Source organism: Acomys minous (genome assembly GCF_964271855.1).
Source record: "Acomys minous genome assembly, chromosome: 9".
Taxonomy (NCBI): Eukaryota; Metazoa; Chordata; class Mammalia; order Rodentia; family Muridae; genus Acomys; species Acomys minous.
Genome location: NC_140490.1, coordinates 108,574,747 through 108,596,500, shown reverse-complemented (window position 1 = coordinate 108,596,500; position 21,754 = coordinate 108,574,747). Strand labels below are relative to the sequence as shown.

The 21,754-nt window shown below is 36.3% G+C and overlaps 1 protein-coding gene across 2 annotated transcripts in view; it reads left to right on the top strand.

The window, feature by feature from the left end:
- PTPRQ (protein tyrosine phosphatase receptor type Q) overlaps nucleotides 1-21,754 on the top strand; it is a 182,502-nt gene that overhangs the window by 62,138 nt on the left and 98,610 nt on the right. For both annotated transcript variants that reach the window (XR_014782000.1, XM_084796167.1), the window contains exons 20-25: nucleotides 2,601-2,769; nucleotides 4,882-5,175; nucleotides 5,420-5,695; nucleotides 6,059-6,210; nucleotides 9,818-9,959; nucleotides 13,564-13,833. Coding sequence is in view for 1 of the 2 variants with exons in the window: in XM_084796167.1 (XP_084652293.1) it covers nucleotides 2,601-2,769; nucleotides 4,882-5,175; nucleotides 5,420-5,695; nucleotides 6,059-6,210; nucleotides 9,818-9,959; nucleotides 13,564-13,833 (1,303 nt within the window). In the remaining variant the exon portion in view is untranslated. The remainder of the gene's footprint in view (nucleotides 1-2,600; nucleotides 2,770-4,881; nucleotides 5,176-5,419; nucleotides 5,696-6,058; nucleotides 6,211-9,817; nucleotides 9,960-13,563; nucleotides 13,834-21,754) is intronic.

Genomic DNA, 21,754 nt, shown 5'->3' with positions numbered 1-21,754 from the left:
CACTCACAGACTTAACATTGCTTCAGTAAACCATGGAAGATTTCAACTTGATGATTTTCCTTCTTACACATTTGAAGGAAGCGTCACAGAATTGTTGTGTAGTTTGAGTTCTTAGCAATGGTTTTGCCTCTATTCAATTTACGCACAGTTGGTGCTCAATTATAGCTTGGTTCTCGTCTGCAACTGTACCTCGATTTTGAACGTCTACACACAGGTTCAGCAAGATCTTCTAAACCTATATACTCAAACCTGAGGCTACAGTATGATCCCATTTTCCAACTCATCAGTCTTAAACCATGTTATCGCCTATTAAGTAATCTTAAGAATGCTTTTAAGTGTGGCAGCTGCAAGAGAGCACAGGCCAACGATGCTGAAAACATTTTAGAAGTACAGTTTCATGCTGGCTGACATCCACCCAAGCATTAATGTACTCCTAAAATTAATGCTCAAAGTAGCATATCTTCTCTATCTGTTTTTTTTTTAAGTTGGTAGAAGAAATACTTGGAATGAACCATTATGTAGCCAGTTATGTATATAGCTTTTATCTTCTGCTTTCCCCTTCTCATGGACTGTGGAACACCCCACGCTTAGAATGTTTTATTCCCCTCTTATTCTAGACATCTGGTTCATATATTAGGATCCTTCTGTTATAGCCAACAACTTTAAAAAATGGGACATGAGACATTTATATTCCCGCTATGCTCTTGGAATAGTTTCGCGCATAGGCTTAATGATCAACAAATATTTTAATCGAAATACCCTTAAATTATTGCCTTGGACCAATATTTTCATCACTTAGCTATAATTCAGAAGTGTTTGATCATGGACCAAAGCCATCTTTCCCTGCTTTCTTGAGGAGTTTAAGCTCTTTGCTACTGCTCAGTGATCTACCTCTGTTCCTTCAGTTAGCACCTGTTGTGTTCAGCAGAGGACCTTACCTCTTATACTGTCCACTTCCTGCTGAAATGTGTTTTGCTTCCTTAATATGTCTGACAGAATGCCACATATATTTAAAAGTGCTAAAATAAGTTTTCCTGGCCACAACAAAATTTGAAAGCATTTGTAAGATCCCTTCTGGCCATATTTACATGATTAAAATACTAAGATTTAGTTAGATAATTTGACCACCCCCGCCCTGTGCAAAAAAAAAAAAGCATTAAGAAGCAAAATTTAAAAATACAAGGTGAGGAAATGAGTGAAATGATCACCTAGATAATGTCTAAAGCTTTAGGAATTTGTTTCACGTCTATGCATGCTAAATCGTACATATACATAACACGAGTGAACTTTGGTGAGTCAAAATAATCTATTAGTAATTTGTGATGTGTACAGATAATTAGAACAAATGCTATTCCAAAGCAACCCTAAAATTCAATCTAATAATCTTCTAGTAATGAATTGTTTTAAGTGTTGCTTATGTAAGTTGATGAATTGGAAGGCATCCAGGCTTATATATCATATTTTTTGAGAAATTTTTACATGGTTTTAACAAGTCTATTGTCAAATAAAATACCACAAAATCAAAGCAAATCCTTTTTTGTACTAACAGATGATATAAAAAAGAAACCCTCAAAATATTACTGAATTTTTAAGTTGATGAATTTTAGAAGCATCTTGAGTATAAACTTAATCAAATGGCATATCCTGCATTAATTATTTAAGCAAATTATTCTTGCTTTTATTGTGATTAAGCGTAGCATTGATTAATTTGTGTGTATCATTGGAGTCTGATCCTCAATAACTCCCTATAAAGTGGGAACAGTTATTCCTGTTTTATTGTTAGGTATTGGTCCAGCCCTGCATTGCTGTTCTTGAGTTTAGATCTGTAAGATTTAAAGCGATCTGTGTAAATTGTATGGTGCATCTTTCTCATTATACACAAACATTCTTATGAAAGTGTCGAGACAAGGTCTCACTGTGTAGCTCAGGCTCCCTGAAACTCACTGCACAATGCAGACTGACCTAGAACTAGTTAGTCTTCCAGGTGCTGAAACTACTAGATGCACCACTCTTGACAAACTTTGTGTTTTTTACTGAAATTTATATTCTCTATTTTAGATTTTTTTGCTTGGTTATGTATTAACTACCTTTTCTTTGTGCCCTACAACAGTACAATAAAGAGCCTCTAAGGATGAATAATAGTAATGGTTTGGGTTTGTAGATAAGGCAAATACTTTCATTATTATTAATTGGAAGAATAAAGTAAAAAGGTGTGTTCAATGTTTTTCAAATTTGCTGGAAAATATCCAATGCTTTGAAAAATACCTAAAAGTTTCTAAGGGAAACTCTGCTTGGTCAGCATAGCCATGGAGTTTTATCTTGACCATTTGGCATTTTCTGCTGTGTAAAGCATAGTGCTTTTCTCTTTAATATTTTACATATTGATCTGGTGAGAAAAACTGCTACCATCTAGTCCAATTTTAGTACAAGCATAATTCTGGTTTAATTTTTTAAAGTGTTAACATGACTTTATGTTGTTTCTCATAAGAACTGAAATATTAAAACGATAGGAGAAAGTTTCTGGTAAATATCTATTTTTGCAAAATCTGTGCATACTAAAGCACACTCTGAACTACTAAAATAATGTGCTTATTTTTCAGAATTTCACACTCCCTGAAGTAACCAATGAGTCTGACAATGTGACGGTGTCTGCGAGGATATATAAGCTGGCCATATTCAGCTGCTACACATTTTGGGTAACAGCAAGCACTTCAGTTGGAAATGGAAACAAAAGCAGTGACGTAATTCATGTGTACACAGATCAAGACAGTATGTAAATGAATGTGTGTCTTTTCTTTAATTAGAAAAATTGAAAATCTCATAATCGTCTTAGAAACTTCTCTCTATTTGTGTACATTGGTATTAAAAATCTGTTAGACATATTTAACTACTTATCCTAGGAGTTTAAATGTGTTTAACATGGCTCTAAGAGTACTGCAACTATTACAGCTTGTTCTGTTTTTTTCCTCTATAATATTATTTTCACAGGGATGCTGGTAATAAATTCTAATGCTGTGATTTAATGAGCTGAGGGTTCTCCACTGGAGGGTTCATCCTAAGGAAATGGAAGTCGAATGTTCTTTCTATGATTCACTTCTAATGTACACTAAATTTCATTTCACCCCTTTGTTCAGTTACAGTGTCCTGTATAAGATGTACCACATATAGCAACATTTGAACAATATATAGATTTTAAAAAGTCATACATTCACAATATAAGTGTGACAAGAGAATACTTTGCTTATCCTTGGCAAAAATAACTTTTAGTTATTTTTCTTATCACTCATTCATTAAAATCCTGTCGACTCTGCTGCTTTGAGAGATGTCACTGTCATCCAGAAAGGACAGGGAAGAATGCTCCTGCAAACCCGGATAACTTGTGTTATAGTTTATACACCTGCTATTTGTTTCAAAAGTTGCTTTCAACGAATTCCCAGCATCTAATTTTCTTTTCTGACTTTGAGTCCATAAAGGAATTAATGAGCTATTTTTAAAAAATTGCCTTTGTGACAAACATAATAAAAGTATCTATTTTTAATTAAAAGATGTTTTCCTTTGTATACAGCTTTTTTCAGAACCCTGTGCAAGCTGAACATTCACAAATCTATGATGACCGAACTCTTGATTTTATTTTTTGTTTGTTTCAGTTTCAGATTTCAGAATGTAATGGAAGGTGGATCACTGCACATTTCCCAAATGGCTTTTGTTTCCGTTTTGTTTAATAGTAAAGATTGTGTGTGTGTGTGTGTGTGTGTGTGTGTGTGTGTGTGTGTGTATGTGTGTGTGTGTGTGTTTTCCCTGAGTGTATGTGAGTGCATCGGGTGATTCCACCCTTGGAGGGCAGAAAAGACCTCCCCTCCCTCACACCTGGAGTTACAGAAGGTTGTGAGCCATCATGTGGGTTCTGAGAACCGAACTCAGGTCCTCTGGAAGAGCAGTCAGCACTGGCAATGTCTGAGCCATCTCTCTAGCACCTCTACTTGTCTTTACAGATTATTGTCTTATTGAGAAATGATTTTGACTTAAACTTTTACTGAGCTAAATCCCAATGTTTACTATTTTAAAAAAAATCATTAATTTTCAGATATCAACATAAAAGCTTTGCTTGTTCTTGGCAGAAATAACTTCAATAGTGGACATGTTCACCCACAGAATATAATCAATATGTGAAAATCTGTAGCTGGTAAATGTTTAACAAAAACTTTTAGAATAACATTGTTAATATCACTTCAGACACTCTTTAATTATAGCTATCTCCCAAGATCATTGCAACCTATAATACTTTATCAATTATAAACTGCAGCACCATAAGTAATTACTATTTACTGTGTGTTGCATCTTGTGGGACTTTCAAATTTACACTGAGTCTACTTGATATCCAGAAATTAAAAATGTATAAGTGGAAGAATTTTTTAAAATTCAAATGCAAGTTGCTGTTTAGTTGGCCACCGCACTCAGAAAAGCTTACTTAGCACCAAATATTCTTACTACAAAAAAGGCTTTGACCAAGTCTCCTACAGATTCTGAACATCATTATCTATATAGTTAAGAAAGAATATCTTTGGAATAAGGAAAGCAAAAGTATTGTTTAAATGACTATTAAACTATTTACTCTATGTAGAAATATTCATTGCATATAAACACATATAATACTCTCATGGTAAGAAAGGAGAATATTATAGAATCCTAATTCTTACATGTCTTAAGAGTGATAAGGCTTATTTCAAATAATTTTCATATTCATGTGAATATGCATTTATCTGCATATGAATAATGTACCAGATTCAGCTGGTGATGTGTTTCAGTAATCACAGTCAATTTGTAAATTGCTATAGCTGGGATAACTGATGGCTTTTGTGTTCTGGTCACTACCTACCTCAGTACCGGAAGGGTCTGTTGGAAACCTGACTTTTGAGTCCATTTCGTCAACTGCAATCGCTGTGAGCTGGGTGCCACCATCTCAACCAAATGGCCTCGTCTTCTACTACGTTTCACTGAAATTACAGCAGAGTCCCCCTCGCCACGCGAGACCACCTCTGATTACATACGAAAACAGCATATATTTTGAAAATCTGGAAAAATATAGTGACTATATATTTGAAATCACTCCATCAACAGAAAAAGGATTCTCTGAGACCTATACCGCCCAGCTACACATCAAGACTGAAGAAGACGGTAGGAAAGACCCCATCATGTCCTATTATGTAGATTATTATTGTTCTTTGTTTATATTGTTTTAAAACCACTATTTATAATTATGTTCTCAAGTAATTATCTTTTCAACAGGCACAGTAGGTTCTAAGTGACTTAACACTGAAATGCTCTGCCAATAAAATTAAGTCCAATTATATTTGAAGCATCTTATTTACTAATGGAAATTTGGTTTTGTCTCATTTAACATTCACTCTTTCTTTTATAGTTCCAGAAACTCCACCAATAATCAACACTTTTAAAAATCTTTCTTCTACCTCAATTCTCTTATCATGGGATCCCCCACTAAAGCCAAATGGTGCAATACTAAGTTACCATTTAACGTTGCAAGGACCACACTCAAACCACACTTTCATCACTTCTGATAACCACATAGTATTGGAAGAACTCTCGCCGTTCACCTTATACAGATTTTTTGCTGCCGCACGAACTATAAAAGGACTTGGTCCTTCCAGCGCTCTTTTGTTTTACACAGATGAGTCAGGTAAGCTGGGAAATGTGCCACGCCCACTGATTTCTCTATCCAGCCTGCACTCTCTGTTTTTAAGGAGCAGCCCGAACAACGAAGAACATTAGATATGTTTGCAGCCAACATATAGTCATTCACCGACCTTTTCCCTTTTCTTTTTTTCCAAGTTCAAGCCTCAGAATTACCTGTTCTGTTTAAAGCTATTTTGAAGCATGGGGTTGTAAATATAAGAGCAAAATTGCTTCTGGATTTTTTTTCTAGAATTATGATTATTTTATAACTCTTTCTGAATTAGTTTCTTCAAGATGTTAGAATTGAGATAGTATTTCTGTGCTATACGTTTTATGAACACAAGTTTTACAATGTGTTTTCCTGCAGTGCCCTTAGCACCTCCCCAGAATTTGACATTAATCAACTACACTTCAGATTTTGTGTGGCTGGCATGGAGTCCAAGTCCTCTTCCAGGCGGTATTGTTAAATTATATAGTTTTAAAATTCACGAGCATGAAACTGATACTGTATTTTATAAGGTAGGTTGATTGTAACAGCATATATTTATGTAAGCTACTCAGAAATTGAATTTAAATATTTTGAGTTTGTTTCGGGTGAGCTGCTTCATGTTAAATAAAGGGGAGGATTTAAAGAAATAGCTCAGTGGTGGGGTATTTGGCTCTTGTGTGCAAACCTCTGGATTTGATCCCTAGTGCCACAGTAATTAATTGAACAAGATAACACTTATTTAAAAATCCTTTTTCCTGAACCAGGGGATGTTTGTGGAAAACATAGGGGACCACTTGTCACAAATGAAAATGGAGAACTTCCTAGAACATTTTGCCTATACTCACAGCTTCTACATTTTAAGAACTAATTGCTAGTGCTAGTAAATATGCAGTAATTTGTGCGGCTTACTTAAAATCTGTTACATAACATGCTTCTTTTTATTGATAAAATAAGCATCAAATGAGGTCTTTTAACTTTTCACAAAAACATTTATATGGTCTTGTGTTTATCTTTCTAGATGGCATGGGGATACTACATCACTTGGTCTTTTGTAATTAAATTTTGCTCTATGACTTTCAGTGGTGATGCATTTGTAATCCTTGGAATCTCTTCCTTCTTCCATTTTTTAGGGCATAGAGCCAATGAAAAATATTCAAAGAGCCAGTAGAACAGTGTGTCTGAAACTTGGGTGCATGAGTACTAGGGCTTAATTGTCAAAGTATATTAAAATTAGCTACTATTTATTTAAGAAAGTCATCTCCCCCCCCCCTTTTTTTAATGACAGAAAATGAAGCCCTGAGATATTTTTACTTGCCAGAAGGTTGGAAAATACAGAGTAAACATTCAAATTTGTATACATTATAATTTACATCTATGGTATACCAGTTTTCTAGAACGTGCAGCTTACAAAGTGAGAAGTAGAAAATCAAGAGCAACAATTACAGCTCATTATTGTCATCCAGAGCAATGTCTCCCTTCTTGGAAGTTAATATATTATTTTAATACCTGAAAGGTTGAAGAGAATTTGCATTATGTAACTTTCTAAATGTGGACCAATTCCCAGAACTGTAAAACTTATATTAATGACGCAAGTATATAGCCCTTTATTATCTATCCTAAGTTTAATTTCAGAGTTTCCTTATATTTTTGTATTGCCTGCATGGGCTACAGAAAATATTCACGGGAGAGAATTAATTTTCTTGAAGTAATCCCATCCTTAAGATTACCTTGTATGTGCATCTAAGTGTATACTCTCTCTCTCTCTCTCTCTCTCTCTCTCTCTCTCTCTCTCTCTCTCTCTCTCTCTCTCTTACAAAACAGTATAGCAAAGTATTTGATGTCAAATTACCTGGTTCAAATCTTGTCATGGAGATATACAGTAATGCTCTCTAGAAGTTGTTTATACTCTTAACACTATTTCCTTCAAGTGAGAAATAAGAATTACAAATCTTCATATGCTAATGAAGATTATAAGAGTAAATACTAATATAAAATTTTGAATAAATCTAAGCATATAATAAATGCATTAGCAATCATTGAATACAGATTAAAAAAGAACAAAAATTCTGTCTTGTGTCATGGTAGGTCTGAGCATAAAAGAACAATATACTAATACCTGAATATGATTTCAATATCTTTAAACATTTTTTCTATTATGTGTTTTCCATGAATATTTCACTAGTATCAAGAATACAATTTTATGCCACAGAACATTAAGTATATGATTTTAGAGCAAGAATTTTTAATCAAGTAAGCAAGTAATTTTGATTACTTCTGTTTGTCATTATTTTCGATCCTTTTTAATGATTATATTTTCTTTCAAATACCTTTAAATCTCCTCTCATGTTACCCCACCCCTAAATATTTAATTCACCATGTTAGCTGTTTTCCCTCCATCTGTCTTTCACTGCTACAGTGTTTATCAACATTCCCTGCCAGGATCACTTTATGTTCTTTCTCATTCTTTTTGTGTTGTTTGATTCCTTCCACCCCCCCCCCACGATTACCTGTGGCTTTGTGGAGACAGAACAGCATTAGAGCCACTCCGGGTGTCACTGCCACCTCTTCAGCCTACACAGGGACCCTGCCATTAGTTGGACATTTAGGTCACAGTGATGTACAGCAAGAAGTCATTTATTCAGTGAAAATCTTTTTGAAGACTTACTTTTGTGTAGATGTATTCAACAGACAATAAGCTAATTTATTACACTGAATAATTAAATTCTCAAGTGCAGTAATTTCCCTGCCCACTACCTTCTTCTGAATCAAAACCAAAATGAACTTGTGTTGTGCTTAATTTCCTATCAGTAACACATTTTTGTGGACTTTAATAGTCAATATAAAGTGTTCTTGCTGAGAGGGGCCATGTTTTATTAGCTCTTATAACTCGCAGGTCATCTCTCATCATGGTTTATAAATAATACGTGTGAAATAAGAAAGAGATGGTAGAACAAGTCCCCATAGCTGCTAGTGACTTCCTGGAGATTACTTTCTTTTTAAAATAAATTTGAGGTTAAAATTGCAACATTTTTCTCTTCCACTCCCTTCTTCCAAACCCTCCCATAAAGCCCTTTGTTCTCTTCCAATTTAATATTTTTATCATTAATTATCATTGCATGCATATATATTCTTAAATATAAATGCTTTTCATGATGACGATTTTAAAATGTGACTCTAGAGTTAATATCAATGGAGTGCCTTAAGACTTTGGATAGCCCAATAGTTACAATGGTTCTTGCTACCAAGCCTGACTACTTGAGTCTAGTTGCTGGAAGTACATGGTGAAAGGTGAGAATTGATCTCACAAGTTGTCATTTGTCCTTCACACAAATGCTTTGACATTCCCCCCAATAAATATTAAATGAATAAATGAATAAATAAGATAAGATCCTTGGTAAGTTTCAACTACTGAAATAGAAGTGTGCAATAAACAGTCAGTGTGGATTATATTTTGAGACATAGTTTAGTATTTGTTAGGCTGTTATAGCCTCCATTTGAGTTCTTTAGCTTGACTTTTCACTTTTATCAGGGTACATTTTCAAATAAAATTTCTTAACATTAGTTGAGAAAATTTTATAAGAAAGCATATTTTTTTTGGTCAACTATCATACCTTTTTAGTGTTTTCCCTCATTTTCCTAAAAAAAAAATTGCTAAAATAGAAATGAGTTGGATACTCCACCTAAGTTCCATGGACACAGAGATTTTTGTTTCATCAGTGGCTTTCTTTCCACTGGCTACAACACCAAAGCTGATAGATAAGTAAACATGTAAAGCTAAGTTGGTAGATACTAGAAAATAGGTGAATGTGATTATGGAAGAAATTGATACTATTGACTGGCCATAACTAGCATTTAAATTTGAAACTTTAACTTAGCAAATTGAAAGGGAATGAATAGATGATCATTAACACATGATTCTAAAAAAAAAAAATTGTGAAATTCTTCAAGACCAAAATGACACCTTGTTCAGTCTTGTATCATAAGCTCAGCATACCCCCCAAGTACAAAATGTTATTAATTGTTTTAATCATACCTATTCATAAACTCCTAGGTTGAATATAAAAGGAGTGCATTCAGGATACATTACAAAAAAAAACATTTGTAATGCCTTGTGATTAAGGATCTTTTGTTTTTCAGAATATTTCAGGTTTTCAAACTGACGCCAAACTTGCTGGACTGGAGCCTGTGAGCACCTACTCGATTAGCATGACGGCATTTACCAGAGTTGGAAACGGCAATCAGTTCAGTAATGTAGTGAGATTCACAACCCTAGAGTCTGGTTAGTCACAGTTCCCACCTCTACGACGTGTGCTCTCATGCTTAAGACTTTCACCATCCCTCTCTGTTTAATAAAGTGCCACTAACATTCTGCTCAAAGGCAGACTGAATTTCAGTGATGAAAACTGGCCTATGTCATATCTGGAAAATATATATTGATACAGACACATTCCATATAAAACTTTGTTGAGAACTGAGAAGGACAAAAATGAAAGGCTGTTTTTTTTTTTTTAATTTTTTTTATAAAGGTTTTTTTTTAAATTAATTTATTCATATTACATCTTGATTGTTAGCCCTTCCCCTGTTTCCTCCCATTCCTCCCTCCCTCCTACTTCCCCCCTTCTCCCCTCCCCTATGTCTGTGATTGAGGGAGACTTCTTCCCCCTATGTATGCTCTAAGATTATTGAGTCTCTTCTTGGTAACTTGCTATCCTTCTTCTGAGTGCCACCAGGCCTCCCCATCCAGGGGACATGGTCAAAAAAGGGGCACCAGAGTTCACGTGAGAATCAGATCTCACTCTCCACTCAACAGTGGAGAATATCGTGTTCGTCAGCTAGGTCTTGGTAGGGGTTCGAAGTTTACTGCCTATTTCTCCTTGGCTGGTGCCTTAGTTTGAGGAGGACCCCAGGACCCAGATCTGCCTGTCATAAAGTTCTTCTTGTAGGTTTCCAGGACCCTGTGGGTCCTGTTATTTCCCCATTCTTCCATGCTACTCTCGCCTAAAGTCTCAATAGGATGTGAAAGGCTGTTTTTTTTAAGGAAGTGACAAGGTGGGCTTCAGACATCTGTGAAAATGTCCTAATTCCCAGTATTCCCTGTGGGGCTCGGAGGAGCAAGGGACTTACCTATGAGTCAGTCACTGCTAATACCCTGTTTAAATTTTCATGAATTGTGACTATGACTTTCTCAGGAAGGTGAGCTGTAAGATCTGAGAGGCAGGAGTCAGAGTTTCCTCTTGTGTGTCAAGGAGTCCCCTTGTCACGTGAAGTGCTACAAAAGGCCACTTGGCTAGTTTCCCAGCAACTGAACTACTGCAGCACAATTGCATGTGCCACACCTAGCCTTTTTTGCAGATTATGAGTCATTTTCATTTATAAATTACTTAACGCTGTGTTAAACATGCCCCTTTCCTTCTACAAACTAGGTCATCTCTTCAAAGACACCCTTATTCCTTTTTTCTTTTTTAATAATGATTACTGAATGACTGAAAAATTTCCTTTCTAGTCAGTTCCTAGCAGCCTCAGATGTACTTGTTGTATTAGAGAACTTTCACACTGAGATTGGAGGCTAATGATGCAAAAATCAGTAATTTCCACCATGAACTTATGGGCACTTGAAATCTTCTTTCACAGCATGCCTACAGACGAGTCAAATCCCTAGTATTATAGTGGATAAAGTCCAAGCTGTGCAATCAGTGTCTGGATTAGAGTCTGAGCTCCATGGTTTGCAGGTTGTGTCACCTTGACAAGGACTCAGGATCTGAGCTCTGTATCTTCAGCTGAAAAGATGCACACATTAGCCATGTACATTGCAGGAGTGGCCTAAAATATATGAAAAGATCCATTAGATCTTGCTTATTAGAGAGTCAGACATGCAATAAGTGCTGGGTCAAGATTATTATAAGTATTCCCTGCTTTGCATGAAGGAGTCACTGTCCATGCAGAAGAGGTGGAACTTGTTCAAAACTTAGCGAACAACCCAACTGGAATCCCATCCTTGTTGCTGGTAGGAACTGGTGCTGATGACTTGAGGGAAAATATCTAAGGATTTTCCATTTACAAAATAATTAATAGAACTCACACAAAATGAATAACATTAAGGATTATCTTCCATAATCTATTGCATAAAGTAATATTTTTAGCAGTAACATAAAGTTGTCGCAAAATGTAATGCTCTAAACCGAAACATAATAGAATTTTTATATGTATATATGAATTGCTTATTATTTGTTTAGGGGATTTTTAGAGTCAGTTAAGTAGATTCTTTCTAAGCCTTTGATTTCTGTATGTCAGACACATCTTAATACTGTCTTTATGCACTGCAGAAGAAATGTTTAAAAAGTTACACATAGGTCCAAAGAACAACTGTTGATAATGTACAGATTTTTCACACCTTCTTTAAATTACATTTATATAATAGCAGCATCTTTTTGCCCTGCTGTGCACAGTTTGTAAACTGTGAATTAAACAGATAGTGGTTTTCTTCCACCATCCTTATTTTACCCTAACAATGAAGTTGTGTTATTAATACTAAAAGTAGGGCACACTATTGGATATTCCCATGGAGAGAGGTCAGTGTCTCCAACCTATAATCATGTTCATGGATAGGGTATTTCTCTTCAATCATGTCAACTACATGGAATATACCCCAGAGAAGAGAAGTTATTTCCAAGTAAATTGAGAGAAGTTCTAGTAGAAAAACCAGAACTCTTTAAACAGTAACTCCAATGGCTTTCAAAGAACTTCAACAAAATGTTTCTGCTTTGTTTATGGACGTCCCAGCACTGTTGGGCCTGGAATGGCAATGGTTGATGGATTTGTGTTGAAAAGTGCTCAGTGCTAAGCAATGAGATAATTGCACTGTCCTGATTAAGAGAGCTGGCTTCTGTGACTGTCTGGATGGGAGGCCTAAAATATTTGTTTTTGTTTGCTCAGATAAGGAGCTGAGATGAGAGTCATACCCAAGCCTTTCTGGCTTTTTCTAAACTCTCACTGGCTGGGTCAACTCAGCTGTTCCGGCTTCAACTCCTCCCCAAGCTGACTGATTCAAACTGACTTCTCCCAGCTTCTGACAGAATTCCTCTGCCTGGCCTCAAACTAGTTCTTGCAATAAGTCTTAATCTCTGGATCCTTCTCATCCTATGGCTTGCCTTCACATGTGTCTAACATCACTCTTTGCAAACTCTCTATAAAAATGTTCTGGTAGTCAACTCCCAAAATAAAACAAAACAAAACCCAAATAAACCCCAAAATTTTTTCTCTCCCTGTGCTGTTCTTAAGTGTCCTCATTTTCCTGTCTTGTTCTCTTGGTAGCTTGGTGTGTCCTATCTCTGGTTCATTCTGTAAAATCTTACTCTGATTCATTACTATGTCTGTCTGTCAGTTATACATCACTATTAAACATGTCTGCTTCCTTCTGTAAACTAACCTTACCTTTATTGTTTGGGATTAAAGGTATGTACTAAGGATATGTCTGTATTCTAGCTAGATCACACTGTTATTCAGAGTGTGTCTGCATCCAATCCAGATCACATAGACCTAGACAGTCTTTAGGTGTGATCCCTTGCCAGTGTAGCCACGTTGCTGGATTAGAATTCTTGCCCAGAGGCCAGTGAGTTTTTGAGACTATGAGAATAGGTTTGCTCCCTGGGCCTAGAAAAGCATTTCACCAAGAGCTCAGTATTGTGAGCACTAGCAAGATAGGAGAGAAAATTGTCCATCAGCCATTTATGTTAAGAATTTGTAATACACACATTGGAAAAGTTGCCATATTACACATGTATTTTTATTTGTTTATAAAAATCTTATTTGTCTCTTGGTTGCATAGTTCAATAGTTTACTTGTGTGTGTAAATTTTAACTGTGAGCAAATGTTTTTCTCTTAAGTTCCAGATGTTGTTCAAAATATAGAGTGTATGGCACGTAACTGGCAGTCAGTTTTAGTGATGTGGGACCCACCCCGAAAAGCAAATGGAATAATTACTCATTACAGCATAACAGTTGAAACGAACTCTACAAAACTCACTCCCCAAGAACACATGTATACGTTCACAGAACTTCTTGCCAATTCATCATACAACTTTGAAGTAAGAGCATCAACCTCAGCTGGTGAAGGCAACGCAAGTACATGCAATGCCAGCACGCTCCCCGAAACAGGTAACTAGGATGAAGCTCATGACTAACCTAAAACAGGTAACTGGTGTAAAATAATTAACTAAGCTGAAACAGGCAATTGATAGCAATATGAAATGGGTCTCGGATATAAAACAAGTAACTGACTAACATGAAAGCAGGTAAACAGTGTGGATTAGTAAGTGACATGGAACACTAGTAGGAAACAGATTACTAGTTTCAAACAGGTAACTTAACATAAAATGAGTGTCTATGCTGAAACAGGTAACTAGTGTAAAATTGGTAACTAACCTGAACAGTGTTAGCCTGATAGACCTAACATTAAATAGCTTGAAGCTAGTCAGTAATCTGAAACATTTAGCTATTCATAAGTAATACCATACATTTGGCAATAGTATTTACAGGACACTTATTTTTATTAATATGTCTATGTAATAAGTATACCTTGCTATATGTATGCATGCTAGTATGTGTGTTGATGTGTGTATGAGTTGATAGACATACATGCACATTTGTGTATGAATCTCAAGTTGTTTGATTTCTATCCACCTTCTGAACGGAGTTAGGGTCTCTCAAAGGAACACAGAGATCTTCAATATGGCTCCTATAGTTAACCAGCTTCCTCTAGAGAGCCTACATCTCCTATTCCTTCCAAGCTCTGGAATTACATGTAAGCCACCATGCCCCAATGACAAGTGCTTTCTACATTCAGCCTCTTCCTCAGCCACTGTAACACATTTTTATGAAGATATAAATGTTTTGTTAGAAAATGTGTGTTTCCTTAGTCTACCCATATGTTCTCTGAGTACCAACTGACTTCATATTTAACCTTCGTCACTATGATGGGAGATTGAAATGAGAAAACAAACACAATTACACAAATATAAAATACCCTAACTTATTCAGCGTGTTTCATCATCAATTAGATGAAGTAATTAACATGCAAACTTTCCAGGCTATGTCTTCTTAATAATTGTTTTCTTGGCATCTTTGGTGCTTCTGCAGACTCTTAAGGCTTGCATTATCGGAGTCATGTGCATCCATTTCCCTTTTAAAGACTTAGATCTGTCTCTCAGATTATCTGAAGAAAAATGTTACTCAGCTCTAGTCTACAAGAAGACTGTCCCAGGTTCTCAGCAATGCTTCTCTGTGTTGTAGCCGTCTTCTTTCCATCTCCTCCCACATTCTACCTGCTGGTAGAATAGGTAAAAACTGGACTCACCCTTCGTAGCACTATTTCTCTGGATATTGGCCCTAATGAGGACCACGGCTTGTCATCGTAGCCGTGAACCACTTCACACTCTTCCTCATCACCCTAGCACCTGGTGAATGCCACATCACCCAGTTCAACTTCACAATTGCATCCCTGGGTATACATATCTCAGAATGTTGAAAGGCCCTCCCTTCTCTCTGGTGTCAGCGTTAATTCAATTTCAATTTGCCCTTCTAATGCGATGCCCCTTCCAAGCTCTCAGTATTTTTCCTTTGTAGTTTAGAAAGGCCGTACTGCAACAGCATGTCCTGCCTTTAAGGTTTCAAACCGTGTTGTGATCTTTCTCCCAGTAAGATCATTGACTTTGAAAAGATTCTACTCTTTACCCAAATTTCTACCTGCTGAATACTATTGGAAAAAAGAAATAGAAATGCCTCATCTATTAACTCACCTTTCATGCCGGTCACAGCTGCTTCACCATTTTTGATGTCTTGAGTTGAACCTCTACCAGGTTTCCTATGGTGAAAAAATATTTACATACAGTAGTTTCGTTAACTGAGGATTGCTGAAAGCCAGATGTGTCTTACCACACAGAGTTATCCAGCCTGCTCTTCAGTCTCACCTCGCCACTTGGGGGCTTCAGTTGAGTTGGTTCTAGCATACAGATTAGATCCTCCTATGTTTTGCCAGCTTTTGTCTGTCATATGAAGAACGGACTTGGCTATGTAAAACACAGAGGTGATATTGAAAGGCACACAATGGGTGTGGGTATCCCAGCATTCCAAGAGCTTCACCTATTCTCGTACGTCCTTTTCCCTAGAACTTACCACCAGTTAGAATTCCCTTCTCTACTTCTACCTTCTTAGACATCTTCACTATTTCTTCCCAGGCAGTGAATGTATCTAACCAAACTTTATTCAGCACAGTAGACTTCATCTATTAATCTTAGAAAACATTAGCTAAACACCTACTACAGATGAGTACAGGTCAGCTTAAATACGGGCTCCTTAATAAAGCTTTCCACGACACCCCAAGCTTTAGAGCTCCAGACTGCTGAACTATCATAGCTCAGTCTTGCTTGTTGCATCAAAGCTTCAGATGGTGACGTAGATGTCTTTATAGATCCGAGCAAACCAAAGACATTCCCACCACTATACATTTGTTGAAGTAATGGACTAGAGCATACATACAGGTATGTCTGGGGACAGATGCACAGCTTCACACAGGTGCAACAAGGAGGTGACAATGTCCCAGTCAGTGGAAAGCAGAGTATTGACAGAAGGAAACATTCGACAAACCTACGCAAGTGGTCTTTAATCGTAGCACCAAGTTAAAAAAAAAATCAGAAGCAGTCCAGGCAGGAGCTGAGTCTCAGAGAGCTGGTAAATAAAAAAAGACAGTACTTTTGAAGTAAATGAGTTCAGATGTCCAAAAATTAGATAGAGCGACTGTTGTTATTATTTTGTTTGAAGTTATATCCTGAGACAAAGCCAGTGAAGAGAACAAAGCAGATATTCAGTTAATAGAGGCAAGATACAGCCATGATTCAGTGTCCACTAGAGTACAGCTGTTGTACTTCATGGTCCAGCTCCTTGTCACAGTTATATATTCAAGATTTTTGAATAGGTCTTAATTTAGATTTGGAAGTCTACCTAGATGTGTAATGGAGAGATAGCAAATGAAGATTTAATTGGGCACTGGCATCTTCATCTGTTTCCTGTGTTCCCATTTGCCAAAGTTTGCTCTTTTGACCCCTGTGTCATAATGAAAAGCCATGAGACCTTGCTCTATATTTCTGAAGTCAGAATTTCTATATTAGCACATATTTTTCATTTAAATGAGATAATGTAGGTAATAATATACTTAATTCTACCCTTTGTTCTTTACTTGGAAGGACCATGCCTTTTTGTTCCTGTTTAATCAAATATTCTGGCAGAAGAAATTTAGCATTCAGGTACTTACGTGTTTGTAGAAGGAAGAAATGTTTTGCATTATTCTGGTAGCTATTTTCACTGGGGCTTTTCCTCCATTATTTCCACACACTCATCAGGCAAAAGTAGGAATGTTTTTCTCCCAGTCAAATGTAAAATTTCTTGTAATTAAGAAGAATCACTCAGATGAAATATTAATTTCTGCTTCAAAAGTATTTTTCATCTCTAAAGTAGATGTTGAGTCTAGTGTATAATTATATTTATGATTACAATGCTCGTTAGGCATTTAATTTTTTTATCAGGAGCCACATGAATTGCTTGATTATGAAATGCTAGTAACGGTTAGGAAGTCATTGTTCAGGTGGAAGCAGTTTTGTAGGTGTTGCAAGTTTCTAATTTGTGATGGAAAATTATTCACAAGTGTGCAGCTAGCTGTGAATGCCAGACTCTGTTCTTGTTCCTGTCATAAGAAGAAATCAAATTTAGTTATTCTTTTACTGTTTGGTGTTTGACCTTGACACACATTCTTTCCAGAGTTATCTCTCTGTGTCTCTGTTTCTCCCTCTCCTCCTCTCCCCTCTCTCTTCCTCTTTCTCCTCCCCTCCCTTCTTCCCTCCCTCCCTTCTTTTTCTCTCTCTTTCTCTCTCTCTCTGTCTCTCTCTCTGTGTGTGTCTCTGTGTCTTTGTCTTTGTTTGTCTGTCTGCCTGTCTGTCTGTCTGTCTGTCTCTCTCTCTCTCTCTCTCTCTCTCTCTCTCTCTCTCTCTCTCTCTCTCTCTCCTTCCCTCCCTCCCTCCCTCTCTCTTGCTCACTCACTCTCCCACTCTACTCTCCCGTTCTCTCGCTCTCTTGCTCTGTGTATATAAACACATTCATGTGTGTAAATGATCAGGTCAGGGTAAGAGGTCAATCTCAGTCACTCAACAAGTGATATCCACTTTGTTTTATGAGAAAGAGCCACTCACCAGCATGGAACTTCCCCAGTAATCTAGGTTAGCTGTCTACTGTGTTCATCCTCCTGTCTTCACCTCTCAACACCATGATTACAAGAGGCAAGAGCACTATGCAAGTTGACAGAACAAGTTTTTATTGGGGGTTTAAAGGAATATATCAGATATTAAACATCACTATGGCATTTCATTTTAATAATTGTCTTTTAGACTCCACCCAACTCTCCCACCTACCCACTCATCTTTTATTTTACCCACCCCCAGCCTCTTTTCTCTTCTATGTCCCATGTGTCCTTCTGTCAACTCTCTGTTCTTCCTCACTGTTTGTAGTTGCAGGCATTGGAAGAAATGGGAAAGAACAAATCTGCCATCCTACAAGCCTATTAATGTGTGTCTTTTGAAACTCAATTGTGCTGTTTCCATACCCATTGCTGTAGACACGAATCGATGTGCATACGACACTGTATAAGCCCCTAGAAAATAGCAGGAAAGTAAATATTTTTATTTTGCTTTAAAATGTGTAACGGTGCAATGCTTGGCCTTCAGCAGATTTGGAAAATAACTTTAGCAAATTTGCTTTGCAAGAATGAAGAACAAAGCAAAAGGAATGAGGTGCGTTGTGCACTTGCTTTCTGTGGCTGACTTTGACCTGAGACAATACTGGTCCAGAACATCCCTCCTTCCACATCATTTTCCCTCCCTTGGAAATTCGTAACACTATCTGTATTTATTGGACTTTCTTTTTCCACACTATTTCACAAGGTGAAAATAGAAAACTTTGGTTCCCTCATGAGAATTTTCTCATTAAAAATCTACAGTAATAGTTATACAGATGAGGTTAAGTAAAATTTTGTTCTAATATTGTTTGAAAACTTTGGAAAGCAATTCATGTTTTTAAATCTGTACTTGATCTAAAAAACAAAAAGTACTATATGTTGATACAATGAGATCTATAAAAACACTACAGCACTCTGGGAAATGTTTTAACGTTCCTAGAATTATGCCACATATATATATATATATATATATATATATATATATATATATATTTTTTTTTTACCTTGGATCAGTTCCAAAGGGGTAATATTTGATATTTTGAAACAGCCTTAGGTATCATATTTTAAATTTAAAAGTTCTTTTAAACATATTTTTTAAAAAGTAAATTTGGGTTACGCTGTATAATTCCCCTTGACCTCCTTGTTACTCTAATATCTTTCATTAAGTGCACTTGGGCAGCCATTCTTGCCTTCAGCCGAGCACCAGCTAAAGCCAGCTGTTCCTCAGGCGGTTTTTAAAGACTTATTTAGGAACAAGGGCATATCTTATTACCTTATTTTCCACTCTTGCTCTATGTAGCTGATACTGTTTATAACAGGCTTGACATATCAACCTCCTTTCTCATTTTTTCTCTTGTTCTTTTTTGCTTCCATTTTTAAGTAAGTTGTGTGTATGTGTAAAAAGCTTTTTCTAGCAAATATAATACTTGAAGTTTTAGGAATAAATCTGTTGTTTTATGGGATTATAAACTACACAAATGACATTTAAAATTGGTATATTCTCAAATGTTCAATGAATGACCTATTAAAAAAAAGCTCGTTTCAAATGAGACATTAATTTGGACTTAATTTAAATCCAATATAAGTGATTTGAACATGTAAGTCATACAAATACTATTAATCACAGATTATTGAATTTCTTTTAATACTAAATACTAAATGTTCCTCAAATCTGTGTTTTTATAATCCAATAGACTAAGTACTAAACACTAAAATTCCTTGGCTTATAAAAATATAAATTTGAGGAAGAATCTTATCTTTTAATGTAAGACAATAAATAGTACTTTGCCTGCAAATTAAGTATAAGAAACTATGTCACAAGGCATCTCTGATGTACTTAGGGTGGTCTCAAGTTCCCTTTGCTCTGGATCTATTATATTCATCTTAAAGTTCATATGCTCTTTTTCTCTTTAAAACTCTATATTTATAAAATATCCAGAGGCACCAACCTCTAGCATTTTGGATATCTATAAAACCCACAAATTAGAATGTATTTAGAGTATTTTCCTGTACTTCTATGGGAAAGCTTTGCTCTTTTTGTTTTTATAGTACTTCACACTTATGGGGAATTTGCATGTGGTTAAATGCACTAAAATTTAGTTGTAAAAGTTTGGTGAGTTTTGAAAGATTCATCTCCTCACCCACATCATCACTTCCAGACAACATGTAGACTGCTACCTTCTTCCATGGGAATTCCTCTTGTATGTTTATACCTCAAGACAGCCCCTGTCCTCACAGAATGATTTCAGCTGTTCTTAAGCTGTGCATGCTCCTTTGGGCACTTATTATTTCTTCTAATGTACATTAGAAACTTATTGTTATGGTCTCAGTACCTTTTTTTTTTTCATTGCTAAATTCTTTTCTGTCATAGCAACATTTCATTATCTATGAGGTTTTTTTTTTTTCTTCTCTTTTCTTTTGGGAAACGCCTGAGTTGTTCTGAACTTAATACTATGAATAAATTCTTGTACCTTCATGTAGTTATTGAACATTCATATATGAGCAGTCTGAGCTTATAAGCTAGTATGACATCACAACTGTCTTACAGTCTTTCTATAAAAAAGTCCCCAACAGCAACAGGGTCTTACTATATATCCCAGACTATATATATATATATATATATATATATATATATATATATATATATATATATATATATATATATTATACTATATAACTATGGCTGACTTAGAACTTACTACGTAGACTAAGATCACCTCAAACTCACTGAAATCCACTTTCTTCTGCTTCATAGTGCTAGAATTAAAGACACAGCTGGCCTCAAACAAGGCAATCTTACCAGTAAATGAGGGGAATTGTCATTAACCTTAGATCTTTGATGTGTTTGTTACAATACTTTTACCTGTCTGTATTTGTAATACTTTTCCGTTACTATGATAAAACACCAGGACCAAGGCAACTTATAGAGAAGAAAGAGTTTATTTGGCCTTAAGGTTCTAGAGAGATAAGAGTCGGTCCTGTGGGGAGGCATGGCAGCAAGCCCTTCATATGTGAGCAGGAAGCGGAGAGACCTTGAAGTGCAGCAAAGCTTTACTCTCAAATCCTACTTCCAGTGACGTGCTTTTCCAGCCAGGCGACACCTCCTTCGCTTCTCAAAACACCACTACCATCTGAGACCAAGTGTTCCAACACTTGAGGCTATGGAGGACAGTTGTGCAAACCACCCCACTACGGCTTATAAATATATAGAATATAATTAAGTTATTTGCAGTCTTTCTGAAGATAATGGTTATCATTTAGCATAGTACAATTTAAAGCATTAAGTTCACAGTCTGTGTATGTATGCTCTTCGGTTGTGTTTGAGGCAGAATCTCACTGTGTAGTCAGGTCAGTTGTCTATCCACTCTGTCCCTGCTTCAGCCTCGTCAGTGCTGGGATTAAGTCACAGGCTGTCATTCCTGGCACAAGTTTCTGTTTTATCCCTTTGCAAAAGTGTAGCAAGGGTGAGTTTTCACCTCGTTTTTAATAGACATGGAAATTGGGTATTTTCTGTGTTCTGGTCACCTCTTACACTGTTTTCAAAGTTTGGGTTGTCTTACCACATTTTACTCTTTGCACTTTTGTTGAACTGTCTCCTTTACTGCACGGCTCTGTTGGCACTCCTTCCTATAGGTTACCATCCTATGTTTTCTTCAGCACAACCACCGTCCTTACTTCCAACCAGTTTGCCTCCGTGAGTTCTTCTCATTGACTTTCTGAAGTTCTTGTGCAGGCACACTGTACCCATTTCTTAGTCCTCCACTGCATCAAAAACTCTATTTATATCTGCTTGTCACT